This window comes from Calonectris borealis, chromosome 2 (assembly GCF_964195595.1).
Source record: "Calonectris borealis chromosome 2, bCalBor7.hap1.2, whole genome shotgun sequence".
In the NCBI taxonomy this organism is placed as follows: domain Eukaryota; kingdom Metazoa; phylum Chordata; class Aves; order Procellariiformes; family Procellariidae; genus Calonectris; species Calonectris borealis.
Window position 1 is genome coordinate 99,104,743 of NC_134313.1, and position 25,282 is coordinate 99,130,024.

At 40.5% G+C, this 25,282-nt stretch overlaps 1 protein-coding gene across 1 annotated transcript in view; it reads left to right on the plus strand.

The window, feature by feature from the left end:
- The first annotated feature begins 11,752 nt into the window (after positions 1–11,752).
- The window catches only part of PHACTR1 (phosphatase and actin regulator 1), a 313,153-nt gene continuing 299,623 nt past the window's right edge, over positions 11,753–25,282 (plus strand). The window contains exons 1-3 of the mRNA XM_075142705.1: positions 11,753–11,876; positions 13,089–13,206; positions 24,895–25,041. Of these exons, the coding sequence (XP_074998806.1) occupies positions 13,146–13,206; positions 24,895–25,041 (208 nt within the window). The 5' untranslated portion in view covers positions 11,753–11,876; positions 13,089–13,145. The remainder of the gene's footprint in view (positions 11,877–13,088; positions 13,207–24,894; positions 25,042–25,282) is intronic.

A 25,282-nucleotide genomic window follows, 5' to 3' on the forward strand; every position in this document is an offset into this window, starting at 1 on the left:
GACTCATCATTGCCCTAGCCCAGTTTCAGTTAGTGAACATGACTTAAAGGAACAAATCAAAGCGATGGTGATATAGATGTCCTCAGAGAGAGAAGATGGCGAGAAGTCTGTGACTAGATGACAGGAATTTATTTCTTACAGAAATACATATGAGTTGTAAGAGTCATGGATGTGAAAATGGAAGGACATCTTATTGGAATAGTAATGACAAATAGGCTTTTGTTTACCAATAATGACAATATCTGGCTTTGTCACAATTCTCCAGATGATTGGGAAGTCCAATGGATTATTAAATAGTTAACGAAACAGCATCCTTTTCTGAGGCAACAAAACTTAGTAAAAAACCTTTGCAGAAGACAGACAGGGCTTGAAGAGCAGAGTGCTTGCGGGGCTACACAAGTATTTATTTTAAGCATCTCAAATGCGTTTCTTCATTAAGAAGAAAATGGTCAACTGTGTTCTTCAAAGGTTCCCACATTTCAGAATATCACGGTGGCTTTGTAGTCACCTGCAGAGGACTATAATTCTCCCTTTAGCAAAGTTACTGAATACATTATTTCTATGTGAGACATTTCAGTTACACCATGTTGTTCAATTATTCATGATATGCACCAGAGGAAAAGGGGGGGAAAAAGTTTGATTTGCAGCAGAGAAACTGGGAGATTTTAAGAAAAGAAATGATAACCCTAAAGGTATTGTAACACTAGAAAGGCCTACCAGGGAGGTTATGCTGTCTTTCAAGGGAGGTTTTAAAGTGTAGGTTAGAGAAGGTTAGTGCATAAGCTTGGTGAGGTTAATTTTGCCTTGGTGCACAGGGATTAGGTAATTTCTCAAGGTCCCCTTCTGTCTTGTATTTCTGTGAATCTGTGCTTTTGTTGTTGTTGTTGTTTCCTGTCCTTTTATTGATCTACCCCACTATGCTGTTTGTCATTTAGACTGCAACTCTGCATTAAGTACTGCCTTCAAAGACTTTTTCCTTCTCCAGTAATCCTTTTCCTGGAGAGCATGCTACATCTCTCTCTTATTAAACACACACTACTTGTGTGTTCCAGTCCTCACCTCCTCAGGCTTTTACAATTGTTTCCAGCAAATTGTGTTTTCTCATAGGTTCCAGGCATTGAGAGGAAAATTACAGCCTAGTAGTGAAAGTTCACGTAACTAAAAAATGTTAATGTCTCCCAATGCGCGCTATTCACATAGGGTCAAACAGTGGGCTTGCAGAAGATGGATGTAAAACGCAGAGTGATTTTAGTAATGCCAGCATTTGGCTAAAGGAGCCTGTCATATACAATACAGATACTGTCCAACTAGTCCCTTTGGTTAGGGACATTTTAATTCAGTCATACACCATATCCCATTCTGAAGCTAAACCAAGCACAGCGCATTCTGCCTTATTTCTACAGCCGGACTACTCATTCTCATTTGTTATGAGACCACTGAAGCCTCCCTGTGAACCGTGGATGTTGAGCCACCACAGGAACAAACAAAGAGCCGCTTTGGGCTTGAAGGGGGAAAAGGAGGATTCTCACGGAGAGCTCATTTCTGCGGGCTCTTCATAAAAGCAGTGAGGAAAGCGAGGCAGGATTACTCCGAAGTAACCTCTGGGGTAATTGGTTTTTGTTGGCTGCTGACTACAAACGGAGCCCAGGGAGAATAGCTTCCCAGCTGAAGTACCTCCTCAGGTGTGAGAACCTGGAGCAGGAGGAGGGGTGGTGGCCCAGTTCAAGCTCCAGTTGTACCCCCTGGTCCAGCCCTGATGAGAAATTTGTTGTTGGATGATTTTGTGGGAAGTTGTTCACGGAACTCTGTGACAAAGTGTGTTTCTTACATGGCTTGCTGGCAGAAGCCCTTTTTATCCTAATACTAAACCATCTTGAATACTAAATCCTTGCCACAGTCAGTGAATTTCAGTTTAGGACCCGATTTAAATAGAGACCGGTTTTATCTGCGTGCATTACACAGCTTGGATTGAGCTGCTTATATTCCTGTACCTACACAAGCCAAAAATACAAGCCAAATAAGAAATAGATGAAATACCCCGTATCACAGGGTTACAGCCAGCTGTTTTATAGCATGCTGCAATATTCACTCCATACAGCAATTGTCCTCCTCCTTCCTCTAGACTCTGTCCTACTCCTTTTCGGCACATTTCCATCTACCCACCACTTGTAGTTCCAGATAGACAGTATTTCAGGGACGGACCTTGCAAAGGCATAGTCAATTCCTCTTAACTTGAGTTTTCTATGTGGTTCTTTTGCTGGAAAGGTACCTGGTTAGACTTCATCTCATTGAACCATGTTTGGAGGCTATAGGTATTTGCCAATGGTCTATGCCTGCTAGAGGACTAGCACAAGGAAGGTGCAAGAAAGATGATTTAAAGGAAGGAGCTGGCACTGTCTTGCTTCAGTCACCATTGTAATGGTGCTGTGCCCACTTACCTCTGCTGCAAAACTGAGTTTCCTTTTTACACCCCAAAAGAAATACTGTAAAAAACATTCTCCTAAGTTAGTTGGTACTTCTCTCTTTCTTGCCCGTGCTGGGCAGCTCTAAGAGGCACAAAATTCTGCATAACCTTTCATGTTTTCTCTAAGCCTACTCTAAAGCTACGCAGTTTGTAGGTGATACCTGCCCCTGCTGACTGGTGACTGTTACAAGACCTCTTGTTTGCAGAGCACCGTACTCTAATAAAGAATACAAGAATTCAGGCAATGGCAGAGCTACTCTCTCTCTGGAGTTCAATTAAGTGGATCCCTTTCACACTTGAAATCCCTACTTGAGTTACCTGGGAGACATTCTGCTAACCTCAGAGTTTCTGTTATTGTTGTAACAATGACAAAGGTGTTGTGACACAATAGCTCTCTTCTTGCTTGTCTTGTTTGGTTTTTTAATATATATATAAATATATGTGGATTTATATGTTTACATATAAAAATACCTTTACATATTTCTTTAAATCTGGCCTACTTGAAACTGAGATGCTTTTTGTGCATGTTTGACCACTTCGAAGAGGGTAACAGAAAGAGGTAATTTCCTGGTATGCTTGTATTTAATAATGCTTTTTACTGTATGGTACTCAGCTCTGTTTGAAACAGGTATAGATAAAAGATGTAAGGAATAGAGAACAGCAAGGCAGATGATCTGGACAACCAAATAATAACTGTAAGTGTGTTCTCTGTTACAGAAGCTTCGTAACACAGAGCTGTAAGCAATGAATACTCTACATCTCTTCCGTCTGAAAAGGAGATTAAAAAAATCCATATTACTTTTATCTTTTCATTATTTTTAGTTTAATATTTTAAGCCCTGTGTTCAAGCTGACTTTAAGTAACTTCTAAAGCTATAAGGGGCTAGGCAGAGGAAGGATTTCCAGAGACTGCTTTGTAGCTTTTAAAGTTCTTTCTATGACAGGGACCGCTGATTGCAGCCTGCAAAGATATCAAATACTGTCAGTTCTGCTGGTTTGATCATCAGTGCCTGATTTCTCCTCTCCCCCTTTCTTTTCCAAAGACATTGTTAGTTTTAATACTGGGCATTCCAAGACTACAAATATGACTGTTCAGACAAGATATTTTTGGCCTTTGCTAATTTCCTCAACTGCTTTTTCAAAATCAGTATTTTTTAATTGGTCACTCGAGCTTTTTTCAGTGACGTTGAACCTCTGATGCATGTCACTTCAGAAGCATTTTCCAAACATTGTAGGCGTCATGGAACAATTTTAGCATAAAAAGAAGAGTATAACTAGAGATGGCGGGGGAGCAAATTACATTTTGTATATATAGTATTAAATGCTTCCATTAGTTGCCATAGGGATGGGCAGAAGTCGGTCTGAAATGACAGCTTTTCTGATGCTTGATGTGTTTAAAAAGAAAATATTGGGGGGAGGGTTTTTTATTGTTATTATTACCCTGGGAGTCTTTTATAGGGGAGGGGGAAATATTAAAGTCATATTTCTCAAAAAAATGCAGTGGGACTACATTAAGAGACCAGGCATCACCTTCACCTCTCTGCGGAGACACTGACCTCTACGAAACACGCATCTTTGTAGCTTCAGGGCTGTAATTCCACAGCTGCTCTGAACTTCACATTTCCTTCTGTTGTGCAACACGGGAGCTATCACCACAACCCCTCCTCCTGAGCAGTATCTGTAAACCCGCTGCAGTAGCAACCCAAGGAAAACCACGTCCTGCAATTACTGCTGTGCACACCCCAATTACAACAGAACAGGTGAGACCTGGTTGTCAGACCGGGCTTTTCTATTTGCTCGCTTTAACATTCACTTGGCTTGAATATTGGAAATCAACAGAAAGCAAGCCCTGGATTTGTAGTTACGCTATGAGCTCCCACGCGATCACGTCAAAAAGCTAAGAGGTGCGAGTCGCGTATCTCAGCGTGTGATCTAAGCCTGCAGCCATCCGATGTTAAAACTGTCATTCATGCCAAGCGTGACCAGGAGTAGGATGCCAGCTGTGCGGTTTGCTGGCATTCAGGTCCCTGGAAGTTTTGTGTGGATGGTGTGTGTGCCACACAAGGGACGCTTGCTGGTTTTGATAGCTAAAAAATGTAAATGGTTCAGAAATGACTACTACACAATATGCAAATGAGAGTTAATCAGGAGGCTCAATGTTACAACTTTCAGTGTTTCTGAAGGCAGTCCATAAGAGAAGGATCTGCCCCGTAAGGAATGAAACTGAGGCACTATGCTTACTGAGTCTAATCTAAATTCACTGGGCTTCCCATTGATTTTTAGTAAGTTTTTAAACAAGCACCTGTGAAATGAATTTTTTTAAAAAAAATCTAACTTCTAGGCTGTGCCACGAGTGCCTTTTTTTCTTCATTCTCCTGAAGACAATGTTTTATTAAAATTACTTATCAGCCTGGGGGGCACTGAGCAAACACTGAATGTTATTTTGAGAAGATCACCCATAGACTGTGAAATGTCATTTGTCAGGGCAATTATTTGCAGTCTGCCTGTACACGCTGTTCTGTCAGTTCATGGGGATATACCTCACTAATGTGACTGTAGGGTCTCTAAGAATTAGTGAAACTTGGGCAACAGAATAAATGCATTATTTTTCTTCTCAGTGGGGTTGACTGGAAGTAAGTGCCACCCACATAAAACACTAGACCCGTCCTGGGCTGATGTTTTTTAAAAACCGTCTCCAGTCTGGCGTTCTGTTAAAAGACCTGATCTTCTGTCAAGCTGAAGAAACTGGGGGAGAGGATCTGCTGTTCCATGGTGGAATGCAAATTTGGTGTTAGTCCTACAAATTCCTACTGAAGGTGCAAAGAGGTTTTGCTCAAAGGCAAGCAGAAATTCTTTGAAATCACGAACAACATGAAGAGTTTGAAGTACTCTCCTGAGCCTGCAGTGTATGGTGAAAAAGGAGGAGGATGTGGGCAGAAAGCAGGCATGTCTGAGGAGACAGGAGAACTACTGTAGCCCCCATCATGCTAATGGAACAGGTAGCTGCAATACATATTCCTCTTTTCGGCCATACTTTTGCTACCAGGCAGAAGTAACTTGACAGCTCTACAGTCTCACTATCATTAAGAAAGAATTAGGTTCTTCTGGCTTGTTATCTTGCTCGTCATTTTTGACATTGCATAGACCTGCATTATGCAGGATCAAATCCTTCAATAAAGTACGGGAAGCACAGCAATATGTAGTTGCATATACTTACATATTTGAAATGCACAAAAATATGAACTTGTGCACATAAAAAAAACTGTGTCCAAACTAAGTTAAAGGTATATGTAAACTTTCGAATAACTCCAGTAGTGAGGTACAGTAATATGTGTCCAGGAACACTCAAGGTATATGGATGATTTTGTCAGTTACATTCACTTGTTTCATTACAAGTCCTATAAATATTCCCACTGCAAAAGATGTGGCTCCTCAGTAGCTCCAGAGCAACGCAGGGTAGGAAACATAAGACAGGTGGATATTTCTTCTGTCTGATCTGTCTTCCTAGGGAAGTTAATCATAAAAACCATAGCCAAACACTTTTGAAAACCGTATCAGAAGTTGATGCAGTTTTTGGAGAATAGCACAGTGTAGAAAGAGGAAAGGAGATCGATTTTTATTTAAATTATTCAGACTGGCATTCATATGCATTATTTATCTATGTATGCATATTGCCCTATGAGTATTAAATCTCATCATGTTATTTGAGGACTACACCTTGTAACTTCATTAATACTCCATAGTTATGTCTTTGCCTTACGTAAAGTCAGTTGGCAAGAAATCATTTGGTTTTGTTCTAACCAGATTGCAATTCCTAGATTTTTACCAAATGTAATCACATTTATGTCCAGCTGCTCAGTTACTTCAGAATTGTTTATCCCATTTAAACGAGCAACCAACTGAAACCAGATTTAGGAATGATCCACTATCAATTGGAGTGCATCAATGATGCACTCTTAATTGCAAAGCCATCAGGAGACTGTAAGCATACGTTTGTTTCCAGTTTCCCTGTGCTGGTTTTCCCTTTCTTTCAATGAAGATTAAGACTGAGATCATTGGTACCTGTGTCAGTACAAATTACAGGCATTCCCTATTATATCTTTGGCCAATTGCACTGTTCTTTGCGTGGTGGAGAGCTCAAGCTCTGGTGACTGCTCAGTCCCAGGAAGGCACAGAGGACGGACGATTTTGTTGCCTGTCTGCCATTGTTTCCAGCTGCCCCTTTGAATTCTTTTAAAGTTCCTTTGCCAGAACTCCTTGAACAGTGAGTAGGAAGCCGAAAGGGATGCCTCCACCTCCACAACTGCTGCATGCTGGTGGGGCAATGGAGGAAGGCTTACCCAAAAGATCTATTTTACTGGTTTCATCCACTTCCCCTGCCACAGATAGCTCTGCATTTCTCTACTTCCACCAAGTCACCCGTGGGAATGAATTAGGGAAAGTTCCTCTTCTTCCATTCCTGCGTAGTTTGTTATAGAAAAAAAAAAATCTGGTCATGGGAGGAAGATGACGAAGGTCTATTAATGCAGAAGAATTTCTGCCTGTATAAGGACTGAAGGATTAGGCTTTAACATACGTGCTCTCCCAAAATCTCTCTTCTCTAATATGTTTATCATATAATTATGACTTCAACCTCTCCTCCCTCAAATGAAGGCGTATCAAACTGCCATATATCATCTTAGAATAGACTTTTTCTGTGCAGGATAGCTAACCTTTGTTCTCCATGACAGCACTTTCAAGATTTTCTCAACTAGCAACTTCTTGAACTTCTTGTTCATGAAACAGAATGCTGGAGCTGCCTCTTTTCAAGCTCATCTCTTCTGCATTGGAATCCACGCAGTTCTTGCTTTGGAGCTAAATAACAAGAAAGTGACCTTGATGGTATGAAAGCCCAAACCAAACCTTCCACTGATTTCAAGAGCCAGGGCTACCTTTACGGTCTCTTCAGTGTTGCTGGATATTGGTAATTTTTATGGCAGAAGCATTAAAAAGAAATACTTCTGCACTGGGAGTGTCTCTTCTTCTGGACAACTCTCTTAAAATTCCCAAGTGGTTTCAGCCCGAGGACCCCAACATGGAGTTGTACAAAATCTGTAGAAATTTCTGAAAGCATCGATGTTAGTCTCTATCACTGTAAAGCATCTGTAACCCTCATTTGAACATTTTTGTGTTTTATTGTATGTTGTGTGCATCATAATATTTGTCTTGCATTACAAATAGGAAATAGAGAACATATTTGTGTCCTAATTTTGCTAGCAATCCTCTCTTTTTAATATATCTAAGCACAAGACTAATAATTATAACTTCAAAAACCCCCATTCTTCATAGCTTAGGGGCTTAAACTTTTATATTCTTCCTTTATTCTGAATGTATCCCTCAGGAAACAACTCTGTAATAATCACCTTGCCTACACTTCTTCAGTCACACATTACATTCTCTCTCCCACTTTCTTTCAGGTTAATATTAGTGTTTGTCAGCAGCAGACTTTTTTTTCCAAGGCTCTGAGTCATTACAGTAACAGTTATGTTCTCAATAGAGTTCAGGGTAGGGAAAAAAACCCAGCCCTATGCCTACATGTATCTGACTGTTAGAAAACCAGAAGGCTACTCACTCCTTTTAAATGCCAAGTGTTCAATTACTTTCCTCTTGAGGTTTTTTTTTTTTGGTTGGTTTTCTTTTTTTAATTTGGGAAAAAGTCAAATGTGATGCAGTAGGTTACTTAAGCTCATGATGAGGAATGCCGGCTTCAGATTTTTCCAAAGCGTGACAGGTTTTTTCCAAGTATTTCTTTAGCAGAGGTTGGTTGGTTGGTTTTATGGTCTAGCTCACAAAGAGTTCAGTCTCAGTCTAGTCCTCCGTGGGTATCTGTGTATGTTACAAAATCATTGCACCCGTTATCCTGAACAGGGATCTGTGCTGATAAGAGGTCCAGTCAATAGCAGAGGTTTTGCAAGTTTGGCTTCAGGGCTTGATAGAGCATAGGGAAGCGTTCAGAGAGCTGGAGAGTACAGTTTCTGGTTCTGGCTACTGCTGTCCTTCCCTGTCTGCACCCTGAGGTGCTCTGCTGTTCTTTGGAAACCAAGTCAGAGTACACATCTCAACGCACCGTGCATTAGCTCAAGAGATGTGCAAAACTTTCAGAGTGAACCTCAAGGATATGTGAAGCCTGATCTGGGGATCATACCTAACTCAAAACAGATCTGTTTCACCTGAACATTTTTCTAGACATGTAGGCTTTTCAACTGAACTGGAGGTAATGGATTTCCCTTTCTGACGGTAGAGCTCTCTCTGGACCGCGGGTCAAACCTGAGCCTACACTACCGTCCTAAAGACTTTGTAACCAGGCAGGCAAGGATTTCCCTCATGGTGATGAATGCCACAGAAGCATATAAATATAAAGACACTGTTACCTTTCTTGTTGCTAAGTACCCCCTAGTCAGAAAGAGCTCTTAGCAGCTGTCAGAACTGCTGCACTTTAATTTAAAGTGAACTGTAAACCCCTGCGATGGATGAAGGTATCAAGATGGATGATCTTGCAATGGTCAGTAGAGAGGCTGCTGGTGATTTCAGTGACTACGCTTGTCAGTCACGGTGGAAGATCACAATGCAGACTGCAAGGGTGATGGCAAAGAGGATCAGAAGGACATACCAAAGGATAAAGGATAAATGCTCTAAAACATCCTCCAGCATGCGAGGTTGTATTTTTTCAGCCTCCTTCTGACTGGGAGATCCAGTGCCCCCAGGAAAAAAAAAAGTATTCCGTATTGCTTGCAAACAAGCAGATACGATCCTTGGAGCAAGTGAGGTATAGTGTTCTCCTGTCTTCCATTTTTCCTTCTGCGTCTCTGTTGCCAGCCTTTCTTCTTTTTTCTGGTTTTCTGTTGAAGAAAGTCAGCTGGGCTAAACAGGCAACTGGCCCCAGGTCCGTAAGATAATGGATCCAATAATTATCAGAGGACAGCCTGGAGGGAACTATTGTTCAGTAGTCATCACGGCAAATACAAACTCTCCAAAATGCAAAGAAGGCAGCTTGCAGCGTTCTTGATGTTTGTTTTTGCTTCAATTTGTGTTTAGGAATGAAAATGTTTGTCACACCTTTGAAAACAGGAACACAGTTTGCATAAGCCAGATCTACCACTAAGGTGGCACTGTGAGACGCCTACTCAATCCAACCATAATTAGTGGGGTGCCAGTGTAGGAACAGCCATGCCAGATTCTACCTGGAGTTCATATAGCTCACCCTTATCTTTGATACTCTTTGGGTGCTTTGAAGAAGCACGTAAGAAATCTTAAGAGTGGAAACCCATGCAGTAATCCGCTCACAGGGATTCTTACTTTCTAACCTGCACCAAAAAAAACCTACTCTGAGGGTTTATTTATCTTCTTGGGTTTCTTCTTAAAAGCCAAAAAAATCCTACGCTACTTGATATAGAGTTTTCTGATACTGAAATGAAAACCTAACCTTTCAGAATGCACAGTTTTGAGCAGCAGTAACATTTGGTGGCAATGGATTTCAGAGGGCATTTATACCTACCTTTTGAGCAGAACATCTGCAAATATGGGAAGAGTAGGCCCGATTGCTTCCTGACACTTCTCTTGGCCAGAACTTCTGAGCCTAAATTTATCAAAAGATCACTTTATCACTGCCTTCTTTAATTTCTGATCCACTTCCAAAATCGGACTAAGACCTGCTGGAAGAAGCAGGGTCCTGGTCCCTGCACGAGGAATGCCCGTGCAACTTAATAGCATGGCCCTTGTTAGCCCCTGCTGCCTGGCTTCATCAGGATTCCAATGTGCAGCTCCAGTAATGCTAAACTAGATGTAGTGGAAGCCACCAAGAGATAACTGTGCTATATTTCAGTTTATTAACCATCCAAGCCCACTTTCAAACTCGGGAAAGGCAAATTATAATTGAAAAGATCTCAGTAGAAACATATTCTGCTTTCACGGTCTATGGATATGCATGTTTAAGCTATCATGCCATGACACTGTGCTATTTGATTTATGATTTTACTGATGCTTTGACTGAGTAGTTTGTTGCAATGTATTGCTAAATGGAGGAAAAATCAGAAACTGCATCAGACAACCACTCTGTATTTCATTCCAGAAAATAGCTGGCAATTATAATTACTCACTGTGTTTCTGGCTCAGAATAAAAGTGGCATTGCACAAAAACCACACTGAACATTCATCGTGATTAGAAAATGCTCCATACCTTGGAGTGCAGTGGAGACATAAGAATAATTTTAAATGCAAATTAAATTGTGGGGGTAGCAAAGAGAACAGATAAAAGACAGTAAAACAAAGCCTTTCACTTTCCTCAAATTAGCAGGCTAATGTAGTATTGAAAAAAACCAGTTCTGCTCAGATCTGTGCTAAGAGCTTTCATTTCATCATAATATAAAACAGCAGATCCGTCACCTTTCTCTGTTCAGTACTCTTGATTTCGAGGTTGAAGTGAAAATTAGAAGCTGTTCAATCTGGCTCACAGACTGGGTTGCATTTGCTTAGTCTTATTCCATGACAGTAGGATGGAAAGAGGTCAGTAACACTGGTAAGTACTTATCTCCTGCATCTGATTTTATTTATTTATTTTTAAAATCTTTCACAGTGCTTTGGCTTTTTATCAATGTGTATTTCCTGAAAAAACCTACATTGTGTGTTTTGTAAAAGGCTGTATCTTAAGCAGAAATGCAATGATTCCTCGAGAATGCTTGTATCAGATGTTTGAGCTCCTTCAAGAATGAATGAATTACTTAAAGTAGGAATTCTGTAATAGGAAAGGTTTCTGGATAATCTATATATTTCATAGCATCACTGGAACATTTTGTGTTGCTTTTTCTGTCTGCCTTGTCCAACAAGCAGTACCAGATAAGAAATGAATCTCTTTAAGATGTTATTTGCATTATATTCATAGAAAAACATTTAACAATCTCATTACCCTGTGCTAAATGATGGAGGAAGTAGGTATTTTACTTACTGAAAGCAAATTATTAGACAAAACACAATTTTACGGTTAATCATTATGAAACACTTAAAAATATCTCGGAATATGAGATGCAACAAGGAAGATCAGAGTGAAAAACAAATTCTTAAGGAAACTTGATGTAGATTTTTTTTCCTTGGCAAAGTTTTTATCAAATCAAAACCAGGGGCTTAATTTTTCAGTATGAAGGGTGAGGGGGAGTGGGGTAGATGATCGTAGTGTCACCTCCTGTTGCTAAGTAACAACATCTCCTGGCCATTTTTATCTGATAAAGGAAGTCCAGTTGACGTTATGCATTATTCATCAGAGTTCCAATCAAACAATCAAAATTGTTTGCTTACACTGGGGACATTTAGTAAGATCAAAGAAACCCTCCTTGAAACTACTGGAGCTTGCACCACTGCCAGGCAGCTCTTGATACTCTGCAGTAAGTATCGTTTCTGGTTTGGGAGTGCTACAATAAAGTGAATTGCTGAGGAATTTTAAAAGTTTTCTCATCAGGATAGGCTTCTGAATTTTAGAAAGGACTGCATGTTGATCGATGAAAACCGAATCGAAGGAAAAAGGGAAAGCTTTGGAACCCTGGTTTCCTGATTTTTGCCTATGTAATTAAAGGAATTGCTTGAAGAAGGGTCAGACTCCCTGCCTCAAACCTTTCTGTTAGGTTTGCACGGAAAAGGACTAGAGGTATTTTTGTCTGTCTGTCTTAAAATAAACGTTGTGCAGAGCTGTTTGTATGCTTATGATTATATGCCGTAGCTAACTGAGGTGTGGAGGAGAGAACTGGATTGTGTGTTTTCTACAAATCCTGTTTTTTTTTTATGTGAGTTGTTCAGAGTAGAAGAAAATGCAGAAGGTAGCAAGAAGGCTGGAGAAGGGTCAGGATAATGTGCATAATCCCGGGAACTCTGCCCGGCAGAGGCAAACCTGATTCAGTGTACATCTGGGACAGCTGTAATCTAGGATCTAGACAGACCCGAGGTTCAGAAGAATGCCAAAAATATAAACCTTAGCTAAGAAGCAGTGCTTCTTAATGATTTCTTAATGATTGCTCTTATCACACCTTTTAAAACTGATGGTGGGACGTTCTGTTGCTACTTCTGGTCAGTAAGAGGGGAGAGGAAAGACAAGGTTGGCTTCTAGTCATTTAGGTGGAATGAAATATCCAGAATATTGTGTCTTCCTTTCTAGTGCAGTGTTTCGGCGTAAGCGGCACGAATGCTACCTTGAATGTAGTCTGTTACAGTAGTGCCTACTCGGAGGTGCTGGCCGTGGATCTGGCTAAAGGAGGTCCCTGCCCCAAGCTTTTCTGATCTTCTTTTTAAGAGCAAATGTAACAGGCAGGTGTATGTGTTGCAAGAAATGGAGACTGTGGCTAGAATAAAGGTGATTGTACAAGGAAGGTACTAGGAATCTTGCTAATACTGCAGTATGAGTTTTCTTTTATGTCTTTAGACAAGGATTTAAACCAAAGATCCTAAAATAGAAAAGGATACTTATGCAGTTCCATGAATAGTGATTTGAAAATGCTTTGACCCTAATATGCCAAATGAAGTACTTTAGTGACTGCCTACACAATTATTTCCACAAAGAAACTCACCAGCTTTTTTCTGTCTGCCATCTCTGTAATCTTTCCCAGGAATCTGACTGATCATCCGTACCGGAGTATTGTACACAAATATAAAGTTCCTTCAAAATGGACTACTTTTTGGATGTCGAGTCTGCTCACAGACTGTTTTACAGTCAAGGAGCTCAAGGTAAGAAACTCTGGTACTGACTCAGAATATGACTATTTTAACTGTACAGTTAAGATGTATAGGGCCAGACAAGGGCCAGCCCTTGTGACTGACCTACTGAAGTGTACAGAGGCTATAGGGAAAGGCCTTCAAAATGCATGGAGTGTAAAAGGGATTACAAGAAGAGTAATGATAGGGTTGATTTGCCCTCTCAGAGGATAAGGAAAAGCTATGAGAGCTGTTGGGTGTTCAGAAGGAGCAAAAGGAACTGCCAAGATCCAGACCCTGGCGTTGCAGAACCCAAATGGACAAGTCAGAGGGGACAGCAATGGCCCGCTGCTTGCTGTGTAAGCCTGTGGTGTCCTTCCCCTTCCTTCTTGCTTATTGATGCTGTCAGGATCATAATGTGGTGTTATTCAGTGCTGCAGGAATACCTGGTTTGGGAAAGCCCTGAGTCAGTCCAGCACACTGTATACAAACAGCAGGCTCTCACTGGTCTGCATCCTTCCCAGTGAAATGCTGGCCCCCACCGAGCAGCAGCAGTGCGAGAGAGAGAAAGAGTAATCAAGCTTCTTTGCTTTAATGTAGTTAAGGCTTGTTCATGACACAGATGATATTTTTGGTAAAGTCAGTTCACATTTTTCTCGCCAGCTCTATTTTTGGAGAAAACTTGCAATTTCAGAGAGAAGGGTTTTTTTGTTCCTTAAACTTCAAACACCATATTAAATTGAAGAAAACAGTAAGAACCAAGTAGCTCTATCAGCCTTTCTTGTTTTTACATACTGCCTGTTTTCTGAAAACACAATCCAGCTTTTTTCCATTAATTTCATCAGTTGCTAATCAAATTCAAAGTCTGGCCAACAGAGTTCTGCCTTCCCTCTGGAGGCCGTTCTCCCAGAGCAAGACCTAATCCACCCGGGGGATGTCACGTCCCAGGATACAGGGGGGTCAGTACCACCTTTAACCTTTGGCTCAGCTGAGGCACTGCTGGCTAACACGTGCTGCATTGCCCAGCTGCTGCCCCAGTTGTTGGGGGCATTTTCATCTGTACAAGTCACAGATAACCTTTCTTGTCACAACACAGCCTTCTGCCTTGAACAACAGAAGCAAATGCTAAGCACCTCAACATCAGGGAAAAAATTGGCTCAGGGCAATGACTGATTTTGCTGGCTTTTTTCCCATCTCTAAAATGCAATGGACACCTGAGCATTGCTACAGAAGTAATATTAAAATAAGTTCTTCGATATCCCTATGAGAACAACCCCCTTTTTTATTCTATAGAAACTAAAATTCAGGAATCTACAACTTACTGCTTTACAAGTTACAGCAATTTATCAACAGCATCCCTGTACACTGCGAGGTACAGACGGGACTATGGAAGAAGGATACGTATTCATGCAATGAAAGTCTATTACAGTAATGTGCACAAGGTGACTAATAAGGGCTGCACATTAGATGTAAGTATTTCCAAGAAGGCAAGGGAAAAAACCATTATCTTACCCGTACTTGGAGAAATTATATTGTTAGCACATACAGAAATGCTTATACTGATCATGTTAGATGCATGACTGAAATTTTAACCTTAGCACCTGGTTGATTCTTTGTTTTAATGCAATTATTTTGCTTTTTTTAAATGAGGAAAAAAATCCATCATGTGGAACTGTATTCCTTGATACAAAAGTCATCAGCAGGGGTTGACCTTTAGAATCTGTCATGTGGGCTTCTATCCATTGGCCAAAACAAGTAGGAAACAGCACTGAGACTTGGGGATTTTTTGCCCCCCTTCTTGTGAACATTTTATGAAAGACGCCAACGACATGCTTCCACTGTGCACCACAGCATAGTACAGAGGCTCCCAAACCCTAGTCACCTCCACAACTGGAGACAGTACCTTGATATAAGAGCCATGCTGCACTTGTGCTCTGTCCCCTTCAACTTTTCACCTTTCTCTTTGCTCCTTTTACTGCATTTTCCCCAGCTCCTGTCCTTCACATCTCTTACCTCACATGCTTGCGAGACCTCTTCCCCAAACTCTAGTACTCTCCCCTCTCTTCATCTCTCTGTGTTTGAGGTCAGCTGCTTTCCAACAAGCTGGGTGCCAGCAGGGAAATCGCTCTGAGCATGGAAGTGACAACACTTCTGCTCTACATTTTCAAATGCTGCACCACAGCAGCCCCCTGACAACAGGAGAGGTGCTTGAGGGAAGGATGGATGGACAACCCCACTAGCAATAGGTGTGAGAGATGAAATGTGGCCTCTGCAGAGAGAAGTTTCAGGAGGCTTTAACTGTCTGAGGTAGCACTGAGCATCTCTGAGGTGACAGAGATGGTTTCAGCAGGCCAAACGATAAACCTCTGGAAGAGTTTCATCATCAAGGTTTCCTGGAGCAAATGCCTTTATCACCATCCTTAGCCCCAAACTTCTTGACGGTAGCATCCCCTTCCTCTGAGCTATCTTACCCCCTGTACACAACAAGGAACTCAACCCTATCAAGTGTGCATTGATGCTGCCTGTACAGCTCTGATAACTCCTGTCGTCCTTGTACCTTGTGCCAAATTTTAAGGCTGTCTTCCACAGAGCAGGCATTTCTATATGAGATAATGGCATGATTTCTCTATGGGCAAAAATAACATATTTCTTTCCTTATCCGCCTTCTGAGAAACAGTTAAACTGCATTAGCTATAACTTTCTGAAAAAAACAAAAAAAAAATACACTGAATGTGAGGCACCCATCCACCATAAATAGCGTAGCTCAAGTAGCTAGTTTGGAACTAAATAAAAGGTCGCAAGAAAGCATTGTCACCAGATCTACCTAATGGAATCGCAAGTAACTGTTTGATGTTAATATAACATGATGCTATCAGCAAATCATGCTATCAGACAGTATGTGTATATGCATTAAAACTGCATTATGACAGAATTGAGTGAAAGAAGACTACAGTATTCTGCCGTTTAATTAGAAACAACATCAGAACGCATTATATGTATTATTATTACTTTAGTTATATTATTAGTTATTGCATTACAAAATGCTGTGTTTACAGACTGTAGAATGGGGGTTTATGACCCACTTATTCTTTCTATGAGATTTGAAGATTTCTGTCTTTTAATCCTTTGATCCTCCAGATCAAGAAAAAAACTCCTTTCCAATGTTTTCATATTAATGATAAGACAATGTTACAAATGGCAGCTGTACAGCACTCATTCTCATCTGTACCCGCTCCTTGTGGTGGAAGAGAAGGGAAGGAATAGGACCGCAAAATGTTGGGAAGGAACTCAAAGAGCTATGTTGGCATTGCTAGCAGATGATATCAAATCCCAGCTAATGTCAGGTCTTGTGTAGTTGCTGTAGAATGCAGGATGCTCTGACCTCAGCAAACAGACTGAAACAGAGTTTTGGCCCCCAGCAATTAACCAGTTCTCTATCCCTTGCTGCCTGCACTAACACCCACACCTCATCCCTACTCCTGCAGAAAGCTGCAGAACTGCCTTTGCTGCTGCAGGGTAGGAGGAGAGAGGTGTTACCTTATCAGCTGCCTCCTCTCCCATCCTCTCCTTCTGCAGAAGCAGCCATCACCTCACTCCCGTGGGTTGAGCGCAGAACAGAGGATGTTTGGCCATTTGGGCTGCATCTGCTATTCAAACAGCTGTTCCCTGTCTCCTCCAAGAAAAGTGAAGCAGGAGGGATGGAAAAGTCACAAAAGCTGGATCTGGCAGTAGGATTATCTAGATTTAGAAAACCTGGTAAATGAAGCCAGCTGGCTGTAGTCTTCAGATACAAGCCAGAAATATCCTAAGCCCCGCAGCCCGCCCTGACTGTCTCTTCTATGGCCGTATGTTGGGATCTAGGAGACGGGGAGTGTCCCTGCCAAGTGCGTAATGCTTGGTGACGCATCTGCAAATCAGACGCAGGAAAGAAGGGACTGTGATCCCCTGGATCTAGCCCCTTGCCCTAGGGAAGTCTGAATCTGAAATCTAAGCATGGAGCTGGAGTTTAATTTTCAAAAAAAGTCTTTTCCCTTTGAAGTGTGTGGAAGATACTAGTCGTTCTTGCATGTAAATGTATTCTAAATACAAATCTACCATGGCTTTCAGCCATGAGGGCTGAAAGTATATAATGGGGCCTGGAACAGGATTCAGCTCACTTCTCCCTTAGGTATCCTCAGTGAAGACGCTTCCACCTAAGACTTTGGACTAGCCTGGCATGTATCAGTGGAGAAAGAAACAGTCATTTTAAGAGCAGGGTTCACCTAATCTTAGACATCTTCCTTGGGATAATATAAATCTTGCCTTATTCTCTCTACTGATTATGAAAGCCTAGACGGCTAACTTGAGTTAAAGATGCCTGTGCTAATGGCATTTGTTTGCATAGAGGAAACAGATGTTGACAGGCAAGATAGAACCTAATTCAGGAAAGGGAGTAACTTCCCCAAAACAGGTCAAGTTGTAATCCAAAACTGTAAATGTGCAGATCCCATCTCAGCTGTAGCCTACTTTGGAGAGATATTAGTTTTCATCTTGAAATTCCACTTTGAAGAAGCTATGCTTTGGGGCATGCAAAGAAAGACCTCATATTTGACAGAGCTGAGCAGGCTGGCGCTGAGGAGCAGCAGAAGCAGGCTGCTCCATACGGGAAAGTGAGCCAAGAGTCAGAAGATGGCCGGAGTCAGCGGTCTCGCCTATGAGAGGTAAAGCACTGCAGCACAGGAGCAGGGCAGGTCCTGTGACAGTCACCAGGTTCAGCCAAGACTCCAGATCATCAGAAAAGACCATGGCGATGAGGCAAGTATGAGACCAAGCAGGACATCAAGTCAGCAGTCTGGATTTGGATCAGTGAGGAACGTAGCCAGCCACAGGCACAGTCGCAGCCTCGTTCAGCAAGCAGGCAACGGCCTCAGTGTAAACGTAGCTCCCAAAAGAAGGGAGGAAGCAGCTGTTGAGGCTTCTTGCCACTTTCTCAAATGGCTCCAAAGCTGGTCAGGGCTTCTCAAGCCGCTCTCTCCAGCTGTGCCATGTCAGAGACCCTGCTTTGAGCATAGCCAACTAAACTGTGTGCAGGGAATGCACGCAGGGCCCTGGCTGTTGGTACCTAGCTCTCACCTAGGCTTGTTCAGGATTAAGAAATGAGAAATCCCTCCCTTCCATTGTATACAAGGGGTGGAGCCCCTTGAATGAACTTGAAGAGAGAAGAATGACTTTTGCCCAGTACGTTATAAATGAAGGCTTTAGGTACCATCATAAAAGGAGAGTTGCCCATCACAGTCTGTGCGTAGCACTTTTCTGCAGCCGTGAGTCCGATGGAAAGGGTCCTAAGACTCACACCCTCTCTTGGTGCCTCTAGCAAACCCACACCACAACCTGATGGGACAGGCTGGACATCGTGCGGGCAGGATGCCATTCTGGGCTGCATGAGTCCACCTTTGCACTACAGCCAGACCCTCTGGTCCCTGCTGGGAGTCCGGATTCTGCTCTCAGGTGACTTCGACTCAAGGAAAAAATCATTTCTAATTGCCTGGAGACCTCTGCATCCACTTTTCCAGTCTTACCTCCTTTCGCACCAGCAGGGGGCATGAAGCTTAAAATTAACTGCATTAATTGAGTATTTCCAAGATGCTCCTACATACCTTGAAGTCGCTTGCCAGTCCATTTGGCAGGATACACTGTGCATATTTAAATAACTGAACAAAACTCTCTTGAAGGCTTATCTTAAACTATCTTTTGTATCTATAAATAATTTACAGATCCACTTACATTAGGTATGCTTTTACTGATTGCAACATTCCTGCAATCCACTTGATGAATGTAAGAAGTGAATAAAAAATGTAAAGTAGAAAAAATATGGAAATATAGTACATACGGCCAAGGGATAACAGATGCACAAGATTGTATAGACACATAGGGGATGATTGCTTAAAAGATTTCAGGAAATCCTTTTTCTTGAACAGTTTTCCAGGTTTAATAAAACACTCCCAGGTACAGTTTTAATTCCACATTTTCCTCTCGCACTCTGTCTCCATGTATTTATTTCACTGTGCTTCACTTTTGCTCATTTATTTTAATTCATACAGTGCTGACTCATCCTAGATGTTTGACTTTAATCACTGCTGACTACTCAGTGCTACTTCCCTTCTGCTTTTGCATATTAAATTATGTCCAGTATTTTACAAAAGCTTATTGCTGCAGTATCCCCAGATCCTAATCCAGAATGATTCCATTGCAGATGTTCCATGTGTAAAGTAACATTAAGATACTCCATCCACAAAAATTTTATGATTAATCCATGCTATAGATTAACATCTTTTCAAAGTTATGTTATTTTGCAGGTCTTTTTCTTTTTTTATTCATGTGATGTCAGTAGTTCGTAGACTAATAACGACAATTACAGAAGAATTATTAACAGCAAATGTGCATTCCTGATGTAATTTCCCTCCCTTTAAATCCCAGGAAGTATCTGAACAACATCAACCTTTTCCTCATCCTTTTTAAACTTTTTTTTCCCCCTTTCCCACCTCCTATTCTGGCATATCCCCATTACTGAAAATTTGGGAACAGGCAACTGAGTCCCATGATCAGAGTCTCTGGCTCGCAGAGTCAGGTAGCCTAGCTTCACCAATTGTATAAAAATAGCTCACGATGAATTGCAGTAACTGTACTTCAGCTACTTTTTGGCCATTTATTTCCATGTCCAGTCAGCCAAATTAAAGTCAGAAGAAATAAGGATCTTCTAATTCTTAGCAGCATATCTGAATAAAAGGATGTTTGAGATCCAGTTCTCTATATCCCTAAATACAGAAAATTTTAGATAACCTATGCATGGATCACACTTGAGAAAATTCGATTCTAAAAACCAAATCTAATTTTTTTTCTCTTAAAAAATAATTTGAAATAACCAAGCCTCTACATGCCCCTATTTCATAATAATATAGCTGTTTTATTTATTTATTTATTTATTTTTAATAGTCTGTTTTCTGAAGCCTATACCTTTGGACACAGCTGCAGAGGAACAAGCATGTTTCCTTTAAAATGTACAAAAAATGCTAGTTAGGCATATTGTGCATACCTTTACCCAAATATCACAAACCAGCATAACGAGCATATGTGTAAAAGTGGATATCCTTTTGCATGTGTACTATTGTTTGCAATCCTCAGGCCTGTGTTTGAATACTATGTATCTAAGTAGTTTCTTTCAGATTACTGATGTCCATCAAACCGGTGTCAAAGATCTCAACAGCTTTGCTTTGGAGACATGGAGCAATTCATATGCATGTGCTTCTGTGTTTATCCGGGAGACACGAGCCTATAAATCATTCTTCATAAATGATAAACTATGTCCCCTCCACTGCTTGCACACATGTTCTACTCTCTTCCTCTCCTGCCAGTCATACCCCATTTCCCATCTGTAATCCTTCAAATGCTGTTCTTTATCAGTTGCATTTAAAACAAGACAAAAGTTGAAGTGGCATTAAATCAGACCAAAAGATTTTTTTCCTGGTAAACATCCATTTGGACCCATTGCTTGGTCTGTCTTTAAAGAAGAATATTCACAATCTAATAGTTTTTTTTAGCACAGATGGAGCATCATGTTCTAGATGCATCCAAATGTACCTGAACTAATGTTTTTAAACCTTACATTTAGCCAAAAATACATTTCTGTGTGCATTACGTACACGTTAGGCCACGGTGAGCCCTTTCCACAGAAGCATGAAGGAGAACTGAGTAAGAAGCTCATATGTTTCTCTAATGAAAAAAAAGTAGCAAGAAAGAATCCTACTGCAGCAATTGCAGCACTTCAATTAAAATATTTTCATAAGTATTCTACAAAGTTGTTCAAAATTTGCCCTGAGAAATGAGGTTTTTCTCAAAAAACTCTTAAAGATTTCTGATGTAAAACAGTATTCCTTTATGGCTGTTTCCATGTCATCTGAAGTTGCTTGCGATTATATGTGTCAGAAACATACCCTTTCCAATGCATCTAGGTCTAGACATCTCCAGCAGAAACATTTTAGCACTTTGCTTATACTGAGATTAAAATCATCGTCTCAAAATTTTTCACCATTTCGAGGTAAGAATCTGCTATGCAAATTAGGGTTTCTAGATGAAGACCCTATTGAGCCAAAAAAGACCAGGGTATTTGTGTCACCAATGAAATATTTTAAAAACATTTTAATAGGAGTCAATTGATAAAAGTGGATGGAAAAATCTAGATGAATATTTCACGTTTTCTCTGACTAATTTTTAGGAGGATGGCTTTTAACCTCTGAAAGTTCTGATTAAAAATGTCCAGAATTTTTCTAAAAAACACAAGTCTTAAAAAAATCAATATTGTAACTCTTCAAAAGATAAAGCTAGTTCTTGGCAAACAAAAATTAGTACTAATATTTTTATTAAAATATGTGGAAATGTATTTTAATGGAAAAAATGGAAGTGATCAAAAATTCTTTGCAAACCGTCCCTCATGTTTTCAGTAATTTGAAACGGCATTCAAAAATTGGACCACCTGTAGATGTAACTAAATATATTGAAATTATATGTTCAAAATGCCTCTGAACATACAATATAATCATTTGCATATTTCACATTCCCTTCTCCCAAATGCATACTTGTGTCGTACTTCAGTAACATACAATATTTTGAGACAACAAATGTGAGATTATATATAATCAGTTCTAAGGTGTCATTACATACATTACGGCATTTCTATTTTTAAGGTATTTTTCCTCCATAAGCAACCTTTTCCCATTCTAACAAATACCAGACAAGATGTTGCCGCAATGTGCCAATCGTGGCGTAACCCTATGAGGAACAATGCAAACAGAATGAAAGAATTGAACCAAAATGACTGATTTGCCTTCTGTGTGCTGTTAGAGTGGCTGCTTAAAATGAGTTTTCGGACACTGGCCTCAAATCCATTTGCAACATAAGCGGGCCCCTTAGTGTGTATCGTAATGTCGTTCCTTTACTCCAAGACCTTTCTAACTTTCCTGAAAAACCATCTCCTAAAAACGCGTCCCAGAGACTGAGCTGGCTTGTGGAGAGCAGCTGAAGCTAGAGGTACTGGTGGGTTTTCTGTGATGGACCCAACTCGCCATATATATAAAAAATATATGGCGAGTCATTCTCGTGCTGGATGGAGTGCTATGGATGACGGTTAGGAAAAGAGTGTGTATAGGTATATTCATGGCATGCATAAATATTCAGTGTCACTGTATGGATATCGGAATGTGATCAGCTATACTTTCCACTTCCGTGGCTGCGTAAGAATTGACCTTAGGTTTTTATTGCAAAATATTTTAATACTTATTAGCTTCCTCTGAAATTTCTCCAATGTTTACTTAAAATTTCCAGTCATTCTTGAAAACTCCTTTTGGTAATATATACAAAGGGGAAATAATCATGGTTGTCAAAGTAATACATAATGATTACTTTAGGAAATATTTTCCAGCATCCACCTACCTCTAGTCAAAATGAATACAAGCCAGATCCCAATATTTTGACCCAAAGGTAAAAATGATTTATAAACAATTACATAGAAAAACCCACTCTTATTCTCTCTTTACCATAAATGTGTATGCAATTTGGTGTTGTTTTTTTTTCAAATAGATTCCTGTGCTGTGATCCAGCCAGCCCTGAAATGCATGGGTGCCCTTTCACTAACTTTAACTACAGCTAGATCATGCCAGTTTAAGACAGATCTTTTACATGGTTGTTTTATGAGACAATTTTTACAATGCTGACTTCATACACAGATAAATCTCCCTTAAGTGTAAATTTGATGATACAGTACACAAAATTCTCCATAGCAGAAATTTTCCATTCTCTTTTATCTTCATTACTGTACATCCCTATTACAAGGGAGTAATAGTTTACAGTCTAGTCGCAGTGTTTACTTTAGCTTAATCTAAATAGTTGAAAATCAATTTCAACTCTTGCCCTTTGCTTTTACTTCAAATTCAAATGCTAGGTTAGAAATGAGCAAAAACTTGAAAGAAATCTATTTAAAACCAGAAAACAAGTAAGTTAGACCAGAAATAACTGCTACCTCTAGCAGCATAGATTTGCTTGTTTAGTAAACTATATAATGCTGCAAATTGAAAAAATAGAGTGTGACAGCTTTTGTTAACTCATACTTATTATATGCTATCATACCTAACACCTAAGTCAGGTTTTAGGCATCTGAAGGCTTCTGATTGACAGGTATTATTTGAAACTCTAAAAAACTTCTAAAAGAAAGAATCACAGTTAGCAGGCTGCAGAATATGCTCGTAGTCACTATCAGTCATGCTCTCCAGTGCCAGCAGGAAAATATAGTTCATTATTAGTTATTTGAAGTGTGGTGGCTTACAAAAGCCCTAAGATAAAGATTGTTATGCCAGATAATGCCCAAACAGCAAGAAACATCCAGGGTTTAGGCTCCCAGGCTCTTACAGGGTCCCACATGAAAGTTAATGTTAATAGTCCCACACTAAGGGTAAGGATGAGCTTTCAAGCTGAAATTCGCTTTCCAGCTATATATGAGGTGGAGGGGAAAGAAACACACTGAGAAGGTACTTGTGCGTGGTGCTCACACTTCCAGTGATCAGCCAGATCCCATCCAGCATCAGTGATAATCTTTATCTACTCAGAGAGAGAATTGAGGTGGATATATTTATAGAAACTCTTCTGTTTGTGATTTGTGATTTATAGGCTCAGCACCCAAAGCATTCAACAGCCACTCATAATTGCATTTCACATAAAAACCACCTACATTAAAGGGACGTTACCAAGGCTGTAAGGTCAAGTGCTAAATACTTAGGCAATGCCAGAATGAAGGTTGCCTCTGCAACATTAATTCAGTCTCCTTATAGATATGTATTATAGTACAGTTTCTAATTGCATGATGACACAGTAATTTTTTACTACCCTACCATTTGCTTCATCAGTGCATGGAGTGGGCAGTGCTCACTTAATGAGCCAGTATTAAGTATTTTGCTTTCTCCTTCTTGAAGGCATGGCCCCAAGCCATTTAAACCCGGTTCAGAAGATAGAAATCTTAATTTCCTCATGGGCTTTTCATCGGTGCTTCACTAAAGTATATGAATACTTTACAAATATTAATGAATTCATATCTTCATGAAATTCCTACTGAAAGAAAATGATGATTTTCCCTGTTTGACAACTAAGAAACTAAGACATAATGTGATCAAGAGCAAAATGTAGCTGTTAATTTTGAGTGCCCAAATCAAGACAACTGAGTTTTGGAATAGTTGCTGTAGGCATCATGTCATGTGTCCCAAGCACCGCTTCCACTGATTTCTGCAAACTAAGCAAACACTTAAGTACTTCCATTACTCAGGCATCACAGCCTCAAAAACAGTATTCAGAAAAAGAGAGACTGCAGCTATTGAGAAGTTGTGAGAAGAGTGGTTTAAGTGGCAAAACTAGGAACTTTGAACAAGCAATCTGTGGCAGGAATAACCTGTGTCTTTGGGGCACACAACACAGCAATCTTTTCTCTTCTTGGCATCATTCAGTGCAGCCCTTAAATTCTGCAGCATGTGAGGCAGGGATCTTAGAGCAAACAGCCTCTTCTACTACTCCTACAGATCCTCTTTTCCATTGAGTGACTTACTTTCTCTTTTCTTCTCTTTTTTTCTTTCTCTCCCTCTTCCTCCCCCTTTCCACCTCTCCTTTCTCCTGCTATTCTCATCTTCATTTGTTCTTTCTTACCAGCTCGTCGGGCAACTCTTCTCACCGTGCCCACTCTGATGACAGCATCTTCTGAGGATGACATAGACCGCAGACCCATCAGAAGACTCCGGTCTAAGAGTGACACCCCTTACTTGGAAGAAGCTAGGATCTGCTTCAACCTTGATAATGGTAAGACCACCCCTTCCCCAAATAGCATATTATGTTAGTTCAAGACTTTTTTTGAGATGCAGATGGACCAGATGGTACCTCCTCGTTCACAAATGGTATGGTGGTTCACCAGACATCCCAGGATGTCACGGCTGTCTAACTACAAGCACCTGCATATGTATGAACAGGGATCCTTTTCAAAATTTTCCTGCAAGTACTAACTAAAGATTTTCCCTGTTGTAGCTGAGGTGAGCCAGTGAGA